This window comes from Nuphar pumila, chromosome 15 (genome assembly GCF_984573655.1).
Source record: "Nuphar pumila chromosome 15, dmNupPumi1.hap1.1, whole genome shotgun sequence".
NCBI classification, from domain to species: domain Eukaryota; kingdom Viridiplantae; phylum Streptophyta; class Magnoliopsida; order Nymphaeales; family Nymphaeaceae; genus Nuphar; species Nuphar pumila.
The window spans coordinates 12,291,289-12,303,527 of NC_143263.1; the positions used below are offsets into that span (position 1 = coordinate 12,291,289).

The 12,239-nt window shown below is 38.3% G+C and overlaps 1 protein-coding gene across 1 annotated transcript; it reads left to right on the top strand.

The window, feature by feature from the left end:
• Positions 1 to 5,485: 5,485 nt before the first annotated feature.
• MCM4 (Minichromosome maintenance (MCM2/3/5) family protein) lies at positions 5,486 to 11,919 on the top strand. The gene is made up of 20 exons (XM_089990375.1): positions 5,486 to 5,528; positions 5,683 to 5,881; positions 5,971 to 6,220; positions 6,319 to 6,547; positions 6,688 to 6,816; positions 6,901 to 6,982; positions 7,862 to 7,994; positions 8,158 to 8,229; positions 8,311 to 8,448; positions 9,120 to 9,233; positions 9,335 to 9,547; positions 9,623 to 9,721; positions 9,891 to 10,051; positions 10,146 to 10,242; positions 10,388 to 10,549; positions 10,666 to 10,746; positions 10,822 to 10,900; positions 10,990 to 11,126; positions 11,212 to 11,262; positions 11,359 to 11,919. The coding sequence occupies exons 1-20, from the start codon at positions 5,486 to 5,488 to the stop codon at positions 11,431 to 11,433; spliced, it is 2,544 nt and encodes an 847-aa protein (XP_089846501.1). The 3' UTR covers positions 11,434 to 11,919.
• Positions 11,920 to 12,239: the final 320 nt, after the last annotated feature.

Here is a 12,239-nt window from a genome sequence, read left to right on the forward strand (position 1 = left end):
GAGATATTCAATCTAACATAATAACTTTTTCAAATACATCTCATGAATCGGATCGGGTAATTCAACTCTGTCGGAATTGGTTAACCGGTGTGAGTTTTTAGGTAAGACTTGTTTGAAAACATAGGGTCCTCAATTTGGATGCCACTTCTTTAAGGGATGTGGGCCCACATGGTGAATGAATCTCAAAACTATATCATTAACTTGGAAAGATCGCTCAATCATATATTTAGCATGGTATCTTTCAATTTTTCTCCAACAATCCTTATTGTGCTTAGCGATCAAAAGTCTCTCTTCACCTAATAGATCCAGTTATGACAGTCTAAGCTCCTATTAAGTTTCTAAAGACATCTCTAAAGTAGAAGTTATCCTGAGTGAGAATAATTGCAGAGGCAACACAACCTCAGTCTTGTACACCAACTCAAATTGAGTGACATTAGTGGGTGCGTGGATGGTGGTTTGGTATGCAAGCGATACATCATAAAATTTCTCATGCCAATCTCAACAATTTTCTATGGTTCTTTCAGTGATGCAGAAGATGATTTTGTTGGTAGCTTTGGCTTGACCATTACCTTGTTGGTAATAGGGAGTCGAGAAATTTTGGGTAATGTCAAACTTCTTATACATCTTCCTAACTTTCTCATTTTTTAAATGGAAACCATTGTCACTTACCAGGTCCTTAGGTACACCAAAATGGTAAACTATATTATTGTAAATGAATAATGCTACATGTTGGCCTTCAACTCAGGATAAGGATATGGATTTGACCCACTTGGTGAAGTATTCAGTAGTAGCTAAAATGTAGCAATGACTATTGATGTACACAGGTGGATGATAACTATGACATTGAATGCCCACATAGAAAATAACCAATGAGATAAAATCAAATGCAATTCAGATGAAGGTGTATAAATAATAAATGACATCAACATGCCATTGACATTTTATATATTTTCTAATATGAGAGTAGCAATGACGATCTATGGTCGACCAATAGTATCCTGCTCTCAAGTTGTTCTTTACCATCATCTGGACACCAATGTGTCCACCACAAAGTCTGCCATAAAATTCTTTTAGAACTTTCTTGAACTCCTTTTCATCCAGACACCAAAAAAGCTCACTATTGCAACCCTTTTGTATAGGATGCCACCAAAAAGATAATATCTCTAGTTAGCCTTTGAATGACTTTCTTATATCTAAGATGGGTATTTTCGGGAAAAGTTTGGTTCTCCAATAAATTTTTGATATCACATACCTAGGGGTTTTCATCTTGTGGAACTTGGTAATTGACCTCTTCCAAACTTGTTTTTTCTATTGAGACATAAGTTGACTTTTCAAGCCTTTTAATAGAAAATGATGTTTGGTCTTGCCCCTGCTCCATTTGACAATGAAGGCAAATTGTTAGTAAATTGGTTGTTGTCTCTTTCAACATGAAAGAATTCATATGATTTAAATCCTTTTACCAACTCTGAGACAATATCAACATAGAGAGTCAACTTCTCATGGGTGGTTTTCCATACTCCTGTGACTTGTCAAATTATGAGCATTGAATCACTTCAAATATAGCCCTTCTTGGCTCTTGATTCGATCAAACATTTTAACTCTTAAATCAAAGCTTTATATGTTGTCATATTGTTGGTGCATGCAAAATCCAATTTGAAGACCCATGGGATCTTTTTGTTACTAGGAGTAATGACAACGAAACCAGTCTCATATCCATTGATATTTCAAGATTCATCAAAATATAATTGTTATAGTTGTTCTTTCTCATCTATATTCATGATATTTTCATTGGCGAGATTGACGTTTACCCCTGTTTTCTCATCTATGGGTAGGTGTGCTAGATTATTAGCTATTGCCTACCCTTTGATTGATTTATGTGTAACATATTTCAAATTAAATTTCATCAACAAAACTTATCATCTTGCAATCCTTCCAACCAAGGCCGGTTTCTCAAAGACATATTTGATTGGATCAATCCTAACCTCACATGCTAGTATATAATGTCATACTTTTTTAGTCGCCCAAACATGACCTAAACATGCTTTCTCTAATTTGCTAGTTTTTTTCACAATCCATAAAACCCTTCTTGATATAATAAATGACATATTTTATTTTCCACCATTCTCATATTAGGCAGATAGGCATCTTTGGGCCTCAACATTGATAGATAAGTATAGGAGTATAGGCTTTTCCATGATTGGAGGCTTCAAAATAGACAAATTGAGAAGATATTGCTTAAGCCTATCATAAGATTTTTGACATTCTTTATCAAAAACAAACTCAACACCTTTTCTTAAGAGCCTGTTGAAGGGTTCACACCTAGTGGCTAGATTGGATATGAATATTCTAATTACTTGGAAGCCCCTCAATTACATGAGGTTGGCGGGTTGAGGCATGTCTACGATGGCTTTGATCTTGGCAGGATCTATCTTGATAACACATTTGCTCACAATGAAACTGAAGAATTTATCTTGCTCGATACTAAAGACACTTTTGAGGACTCATCTTGAGTTTATATTTTCTCAGGCGCTCGAAGACTCTTCTTAGTGAATCAAGGTGGTCACTTCTAAAGATAGACTTAACCAGAATATCATTTGCATAGACCTCTATACAATCATGAATTTGGTCATGAAATATAATGACTATGGCTCTCTGGTACCCCTACATTTTTTTAGACTGAATGTTATGACAATATAACAAAAGGTGTCCCAAGGTGTGGTGAATAAGGTAGTGGGTTGGTCAGCTATAACTAGCTTGATCTGGTTATACCATGAGAAACCACCCTTGAATTAGAATAATCCATGCCCGACGTTACTATCTACGATGAGGCCAATGTTGGGTAGAAGAAAGTCATCTTTGGGTGTAGTCTTATTAAGCCCCCTAAAGTCTATGTAAACTTTGACTTTGCCAATGGATTTCAGAACAACAATAATGTTGGCTAACCATTCATGGTAATCTTTGGTTTAGATAAACCCCGCTTTTAGCATGTCTTTTATACTGGTTTTGACTTGAAGCTCTACCCTTTGGTCATTTTTTTTAAGTTTTTGCTTGACAGACTTGAAATTTGGATGTTGAATAAGGCAATGTTTGGAAAGTTTCAGATCTACACCCAACATGACTTGGTATGACCATGTGAACATGTCCTTGTATTAGGCTAGGAACTCGACTAGGACTTTTTTTTTTCTGGGCTCAGTGAGACTCTTATCCTAATGAGTTGAGGGTTTTTTGAGGTGCCTAAGTCAACTTCTAGGTTTTCTTCCCTAACCACTTGAGAAGAGTTCTCTTGCCTTTCAAAAATTATTTTAAACTCAGGATGCTCGATGATGTCTTTGGTAGACTCTTCCTCTTCCATGCATTATTCTTGGTCTATAGCGTTCTCATGCTCAATGTGCTTGAAAGGAACTTAATTGTCAGATTTTAAAATTTTATTTGGGCTTTTGAAATATTCATATTTTTTTTAGATTTTGAATAAGGAATGGAAACATTGACAAAAAATGCGAGGATTGACAAAAACTTTTTGGATCTCATTTGCAGACATAGGGAAATTCTAGAACAAGGGGGGAAGTATTGTCATCTCGATACAAAGACAAGCATACTTTTGGGTTTTTCAAATTTCCAATTTTTTGAATTTTTTTAAGGATATGGTACAAGATTAGGATCAAAATTACATGTTTGCATATTTGGTATCACCACCCAGTTCTTGATTAGACTCATGATCGTCCGCCTTAGTGGAATCTTTAGATATGGAAGTAGAACCTACATCAAAATATAATACAAACAACAAAGAATCTATTCCTAAGGCTCCAAGATCTGAGTTCAAGACCCAATTATCATATGTTTTTTCAGGGGTTTTATGGGAGGCAGTGGGGAGTTAAGATTTATATCACCAGGTGCTTCAGAGGGAATGTGAGCAAATTCTATATTCTAGAGAATCCTCTGGAACCTTTTGGGTGGAACATGAATTAGATCTCCGTCCATTTGGAAGAGGTTCTGTAACCTAAAATCTGCCCATTATGAGTCAAATGGTAATGATAATTCTCTCCAATGCCTTTTGTATGATTTTGGATGAACAAATCTACCGAATAAAAGTCTCTTCAAATGGCTTATATCTGCAGGTTGACCTTTTCTGATATTTGAGACATCACCTCTTTTTTTAGTGAATGACTTCTACTAGCTTATGTATTTCTTGCTCTGGGTTCATACCCATTATGATTATCTGTTACCAACACTATCCCCAAGTCTCCAGATAAGCGAGATAGGGATCCATGGGTTCAGGAGGTTGCTCTTCAATCCATGATCTTTTTTATTATGGGGAAGGAAGAGGGATCTGCTTGTTCTCCTTTATTCGCTCTAATTCTTTTTGGATATGCTTTTGGGCTTCTTTCTGTGATGTGAGGTGAACTGTATCCTTTGTTTCTTGACCCATTCATCGTCTTGGATCTTAATGATTGTATTCAGGTAACTGGTTAGTCCGTATAACCTATAGATTGTTGCCCTCGTATACTGGCTTAATGAAACACTGGATTAGGTTTAAAGAAGAGCTTTGGAGATTCATCTTCACCATTTTCTTCTTGTTTTGGATCTTTATCCTTTTTGGGAAATTGCCTACCCCAAGAGTAAGGATCCTCAATAAGGAATCATGGTGACTGTCCATATGAGGTTTACAGGATTTGATCCATCTCTTTTGAGGTTCATTGAGGGCTTGGTTTATGAATTATTTCCATTCCTTGTCCCTTTGACTTAGCACCCAACATACTGAACATTGGGATTCCCATTCTTCAATATCATCTTTTCATGTTCAGGGTCATCTTTCCACCGAGTGTAACAAAGGTTTGCATCAAAAGTTCTAATTTTGACCCGATATTAGGTCCACTTTCATTTGATCCTTTGGAGCTCATTGGGATGAAATCCATGGGACGAGGTTTATCGTCTTCTTCCTCCATATTCATTGGGATGAAATCCATGGGCTAAGTGTAATGGGTTGGCCATCGGGCCAGCCCCAATAGGGTCTGAAAAGCCCTACTCGAACCCAAATGTCACATGAGATCGAATCGGCTGCTCTTGGGCTCAGGCTGGAATCGGGCTACCATGCTCGTGCAGGGCCGAACCGGTTTATTTTTTGAAAGGACTGAACCCAGTTGATGGCCCGATTAGTAGTCTGGCCAGACCGGGCCGGGTCCAACTACTGTCGAGCGCAAAGTGCTGCTTGGGCCCAACTCATATCGGGCCCGGTACTGGTTGCCCAACGGGGTACCCGGCCCGATGGCCATCCCTAATATGTAGAGAACTGTCCATCTTGCGACGGATGGACAAGATCGGAACGTGATAGAAAAGAACAGACGCCCCGCCATTTCACTAGAGGCTCTTTCTTGTCCCTACAAATAGAGCTTCCAACCTTCTCTTCTCCCTCTCTCTCCTCACTCACATTTTGGCGGGAAAACACAGACATTTCCCGCCATCTCTCTCTCTGCGCATAATCTCGACAATGTCCTCCAACTCATCCCCTCTCCCCAATCGAAACCGAAATGGTAAGCAATCTCTTTTGTTTGTTTTTTGTATGTGTTTAGAATGAAGAGGATGAAGAAAACCCCATCTTTTTCAGAAGTGTAGAGGGTGAAAAAACCCCTTTTCTTGCCCTAACCCCCTTTTCTTCCCCTAACCCCCTTTTCTGATCTTTTGCAGGGTCATCCTCTCCACCGGATTCATCAAGAAGGACCCCCTCTGCCACTTCACCCACCACCGCTGCCCCGCCTTCCTCCACCCCTCGTCAGCGGAACCGACGCGGCCGGAGAAACTCGTCCACCAGCAACTCCTCCGCCGGCTACAACACCCCTTCTTCCATCCCCGCGACGCCATTGACTCCTTCCTCCGTGCCGCCGACGTACCTCTCCGCCTCTTTCCCTACCTCTTGCTGTTTCCCCATTTATTTATGCATTGTAAATTAATCGGATTCGTTGCGATTTGTTTCAGAGGTTCGAATTTTCGTGATGGCGGGTTTCGAACGCCACCCAGTAGAAGCAGGAGAGCGAGAAGCAGCACTCCCACCACTTTCTCGGCGGAAGACGACGTCCCCTTTTCATCAGAGGGTGGAGAAGCGGCGGAGGGAAATCAGCCAACGCTCGTCTGGGGTACCAACATCAGCGTCGAAGAGGTTAACGCCGCTATTCGCAGATTTCTGAGGTCCCATGATGGTGGGAAGTATGAGAAATACATCGAACAGGTCCTCGATCCCACTCCATTGTAAATTTTTCCTTCGCATTCGATCATTTGGTTGCATTTTTTCTCATGTCTGAACTAGTCTTGTGATTTGATGAGTAGGTGATGGAACTAGAAGGTCATTCCTTGAATGTCGATGCTCAAGACATCTACACCTATGATCCAGATCTGTACAACAAAATGGTGAAGTACCCACTCGAAGTTTTGGCTATTTTCGACATTGTGGTGATGGATATTGTGATTAAACTCGATCCCATGTTTGAGAAGCACATCCAAGCAAGAATATATAACCTGCGATCCGCTACGAACATGAGAGACCTCAATCCATCTGGTATGAATCTTTCAATTCACGTTTTTGTTCATAAATATATTTTTTAAATGGTTAATGCAACTTTTAACATGGTCATGATCCTAAGACGTTATCTGTTTCTTTTCTTGAGTTTTAATCTATTCTAACAATCTTGTGAATAGATATTGAAAAATTGGTGATGGTGAGAGGCATGATCATACGTTGTAGCTCCATAATACCTGAGATCAAGGAGGCCCATTTTAGATGCCTTGTTTGCGGCCACTTTTCTGAACCTATCCTTGTGGCTAGAGGTGATTTAAAAGTTGATTGCTGATCCTAAAAATGGAACGATGAGCAAGTTGTGGTTACTTATGACTATTTGTTGTGGATGATAGGTCGGATCAATGAGCCCAGTCGATGTGCTCGACAAGAATGCCTTGCAATGAATGCAATGACACTCGTTCATAACCGATGCAGGTAATCTACATTGTTATGTAGCCTGTTTGGTTTGCGGAATTGAAGCTGAATGGAATACAATTTTGCTTTCCGACTTTTGACACATGGAGTCTGTTATGTTCCACTGAAAATGAATGACTGTTCCAGAATAACAACTGGAATGCCCTTATCATTTTTATGGAATATTGCTTTATTTATTTATTTGTTTATTTTTTGTAATCTGTAGAACATATTTCTGGTTTCATGGAATGAGCTTTCAATTTTACAAATCAAATTCGCTAGTAGTATTCCATGCTGTCTAATTTGTATTTTTTCTAGTTTGTGTGCATTTGATTTCTCTAGCTGACAATTCGTATGGCTGGTTATCATAATAAACTGACAGAACACCACCAACAACAGGTGGTCTGGAAATTCTTCTTGAAAAAAAAAAAGTTCTGGAAATTCTTCTTGAAAAAAAAACGTTCTGGAAATTCTTCTTGAAAAAATGTTTCCTGGTTTAATGGTACTTTTCATCAGATATTTTTTTGTCGAGTTTCACCGTTTGTCAACAAGCATCATTTCTCTATAAGATAGAACTATTTTCAGCACTTTCTCTGTTTTGTTTTTGTTTTTCCATTTGATTTAATTATTTATTTATCTTGGTTCTTCTTTTGGGACAAATAAACTAAAAAATCTGTTTTTTCTTTAGATTAATTAGGCACTGGATTCTCATTAAACTAGTTATTTAATGCGAGTCAATGCCTGTAGAAGTTTAGAGCCAGAGGCTCCCTCTCTTGCTCATTGGGCTTATCATGAGTTTACCATGATCAGAATGCATTGGTGGTGGACAGCATAATGCTGCTGATTAATGGTTTATATAACATTATAAAGATGTTGCTTTTGCTATTGTTTGGCTCATAGGTTTGCAGACAAGCAGATTGTGAGACTACAGGAAACACCAGATGCTATTCCACAAGGAGAAACACCCCAGACTGTCAGCTTGTTGATGCATGACAAACTCGTAGATGCAGCAAAACCTGGTGATAGAGTTGAAGTGAGAAGCAAATATGATTTATGCCTTCTAAAATTTCAAACTTATGAATTGTTTATTGACTGAATATATCCGTTTCAATTTTGAAAACTCCAAAAAACTAAAAAATTGGATGGCCAGTTTTGATGCCAATTGTTTTCTATAAACTTGATTTTTCTCTTTGTAGGTAACTGGTGTATACAGAGCTATGAGCGTTCGAGTTGGATCAACACAAAGAACTGTGAAATCTTTGTACAAGGTTGGCGATATTCTGATAAGTTTGTTTATTGTAATTGACCATAAATGGTCTCTAATATGTGTATTTGTTTGATTTGGACAGACATACATCGACTGCCTCCACTTGAAAAAAACAGACAAATCACGGATGCAAACTGTGGATGACATCAGTTTAGATGGCAATGATGTTTCTCTCTCATCAAAAGAGGCTGATGAGGCACCACTTGACTATGAAGAGAAGGTTCTGCTGCTTTATATGTCCCATTGTTGCATTGCTTGTAATTGTACTATTGGTTCCCTTCTTTCCTTCAAAACATCCCTTTGATTTTGACACAAGGAACAAAGAATCCCTAAGCACTGTTTGCCAATTAATATTTCTGCCCAGTGTTTAGTCTCTGGTCTTAGCAATACCATGAGGCTTCCGATTATATATCTATCCACATTTCTATGTAGCAGCAAGTAGCTAATATTGGGGATTCATCTGCCAAACCAATGCTTTTGTCATTAAAAGGTTGTATTGTAAACTTGGCTAGCTACTTCCTGGTGTGCATACAATGCACGCACAAGCACACACGTGAACACAAAGATTGCACTCCAAAGTTCAAACATGCAACTAATTTAGTTCAATCAATTTTCCATTATATCCATTAAAACCTGTGGATTTGGTGTTAGGTTCTTCTACTCACAACGAATAATATGCTTCATGCTAGTGAACCCTGCTTGCTTTTGTATGTGTGAAAGACATGAAGAAAACCCTTTGGTAGGTGTCTGTTAAGAATCTTATGGCATGTGTATGGAAGGAAAATTGCTACGTCCATGTGTTTTTTTATGTGTTTTGCGGTGTTGAAAAATTTCACTTTAAGCTCAACTGCAAGTATTTTTTGAAGCATTGAATTGCAAACTTTCTTTTAGGTAAAAGAACTGAAAGAGCTGGCAAAACAGCCAGATATTTATGATCGGCTAACTCATTCATTAGCACCAAACATATGGGAGTTAGATGATGTTAAGAAGGGGCTTCTTTGTCAGGTCAGAGAACCTTTATTCTTTTCCTCTTGTTTTTTCCTTTTGGTCTCTTCACTTTGCGAGAGTGCAACATGTCTCTCATAATGTTCTGCATTTGAATTCAGCTGTTTGGTGGAAATGCTGTAAAGCTAAATTCTGGGGCTAGTTTCCGTGGTGACATCAATATCCTGCTTGTTGGTGACCCTGGAACCAGCAAATCTCAACTGCTACAATACATACACAAATTATCACCCCGTGGGATTTACACCAGTGGGCGAGGCAGCTCTGCTGTGGGATTAACAGCTTATGTTTCCAAGGATCCTGAGACTGGCGAAACTGTAAGCTTTGCTACTTGTACCTCATTTTTATCAGTTTTACTTTGACGAATGCATAATGCTAGTTAACATATACAGGTGCTAGAAAGCGGAGCTCTTGTTTTAAGTGATAAAGGCATTTGCTGCATTGATGAATTTGACAAAATGTCTGACAATGCACGAAGCATGCTACATGAGGTTGTTCCTACCATTTTCTCTCTCCGTCTTCTGTTTTCTTACTTTTGCCCAGTTACCTTGTGAGATCTTTGAAAACCATGGATGTTCTCTTCCGCACTAATATCTTCTGTAATCATGGTGTCCTCTTCTCTCATGTGCTGTTGCATGTTGTATTTCTCCTATCCTGCAGGTAATGGAACAGCAAACCGTTTCAATTGCGAAGGCTGGTATTATTGCTTCACTTAATGCCAGGACATCTGTTCTTGCTTGTGCTAATCCTAGTGAATCACGCTACAATCCGCGTTTATCAGTGATTGATAATATCCATTTGCCTCCTACTTTGCTTTCTAGGTAAAATTTCATGGTAGATTTGTCACTTGTTTTCTGAAACATATTGGTTTATCTTTTTTAATGTACAACCAACCTCCATGTTTCTTGTACTCAGGTTTGATCTCATTTACTTGATTCTTGATAAGGCTGATGAGAACACTGATAGGCGATTGGCTAGACATATCATTTCTTTGTTTCACACAAAACCGGAGGTTGAATCAAGCTTATATTTTGTTTTGTTCTTTGTCTTTTTTGATAGTAAAGCTGGGGTTGTTTTGTGTTCTCATTTGTGTGCATTTTCCCATGTTTTATTTGGTTGTTTGTATTAATACCCATGTTTTATGTACTATGACTCAGAGTGAGTCACAGGATGTTCTAAACGTGCCAACTTTGACGGCATATATTACCTATGCTAAAAAGCACATACACCCCGAGATTTCAGATGAAGCTGCCCAAGCATTGGTAACAGGCTATGTTGAAATGAGGAAGAGGGGAAACTTCCCCGGTAGCAGTAAAAAGGTGTTGTAGTTTGTTTGTTTCTTAGTTATTGTTTGCTTCTTTACATCAATTCACCATTAATGATCTTATTATTGTTGATGTTTGAGCTGGCTAAATCATATATTTTCCTTTAACAGGTGATTACAGCAACCCCTAGGCAAATCGAGAGTGTGATACGTCTTAGTGAAGCTCTAGCTCGAATGCGTTTCTCTGAGTTGGTAGGTGGTCATCTTGGTTTTGTTGTGGTCTCACACACACACTCAGCCTAAACCTTTAAATATGTATATCTTCAGGTTGAGCTAAAAGATGTGGAGGAAGCATTCAGACTACTAAAAGTTGCTTTGCAACAGTCAGCCATGGATCCTGCTACTGGTACCAAAACTTTTTCAAACTCTGTTCATGCATTGGGAATTTCCACATTTTTAAAAAAAATAATATGATGGTTACAAATGACGTTGCAGGAACAATTGACATGGATCTCATAACAACTGGAGTGTCTGCAAGTGAAAGAATGCGGAAGCAAAACCTACTGGAGGCAGTACGGAATCTAATAACAGAGAAAGTGCAACTCGGGGGCCCCTCCATGCGGACTACACAGGTACAGCCAATTCTTGGTGCACTTTATTGCAAGTTTGAATGTCAGTTGGTTATTGTGCTAAAACTGAACCCTGTGAAATCTTTAGTTGTTGGAGGAGATGAGGAAGCAGAGCTCAGCTGAGATCCACCTAAATGATGTAAGCACCATATATTGACTAAGAATATATTTCAATCTCAATATCAATAATTTGATGTTCCAACTAACTAGCTTTTGATTGTTTGCTTGATCTCAGCTCCGAGGCGCCCTCTCAACTCTCATGACAGAAGGTTTTGTCACTGTTTATGGAGACAACATAAAGAGACTATGAGTGCATATTATCACCTTTTGAGTAAACAGACTGTCTACTGGTTACGGAGGATGCTCTAAGTATTCCATTTTAACTCATTTTTCCTTTCAAAAGTTAGGTATTTGAGTTTTATCAGTAGCTTCTGCACTTGTAAGTAATGCTGTGAACATTAGTAATTAAGAGAAGTTGGTTGCTGGAAAAAATCAAGAGCATATTGGAAAAAGTAATTGATTGAGAAAACCATTTCCATAGTAGGAAGAAGAAAAAGATGGAAATCCAATATTCGGTCTATGGCAGTACCTGGTAGGGATACCAATGAATTGGATTTGGTCAGATTATTTTTTCAATATGGATCTTAAAATAAGATCCAAATGTCAATCTGGAATGGTTCTGACTTGCATAATCTGTTTTTCTCAAATTTGGGACAATATGTTTTGTTAGATTTGTGCTTAGCTTTGCAAATTTTACATGTAAAACCCTTATTTTTAATTTTCTTAACTATCATGAGTAATTGGATTTGCATCCGATCTAATTTGAATTGACTTGGGATCTGGACTTGCTATTTAAAATTTGGAGTGGATTTGGATATACCATGATGTGGCTTTTATCCAACCTGGCTTCAAGCGATTCTTGGTTATGGCCACTTCATATGATTAGAATCTGAATCTGAATTAGATGCAATAGAGATCAAAATGTGAATCAGGATTCAGACAGGATGGGATGAAGCAACTTGGATCTTTATCTGAAATATATACGTTAATACTCTGTCCATAGAGTAGTACATAAGACAACGGTTCACATATAATAAATTCGAGCAGATTTATAGA

Bases quoted from the DNA above. Each gene is read 5' to 3' on its own strand.
- MCM4 (XM_089990375.1), top strand. From the start codon at position 5,486: ATGTCCTCCAACTCATCCCCTCTCCCCAATCGAAACCGAAATG. The intron at 10,550-10,665 runs GTGTTGTAGTTT...TTCCTTTAACAG, and splicing joins TCCCCGGTAGCAGTAAAAAG to GTGATTACAGCAACCCCTAG. The intron at 11,263-11,358 runs GTAAGCACCATA...GCTTGATCTCAG, and splicing joins CTGAGATCCACCTAAATGAT to CTCCGAGGCGCCCTCTCAAC.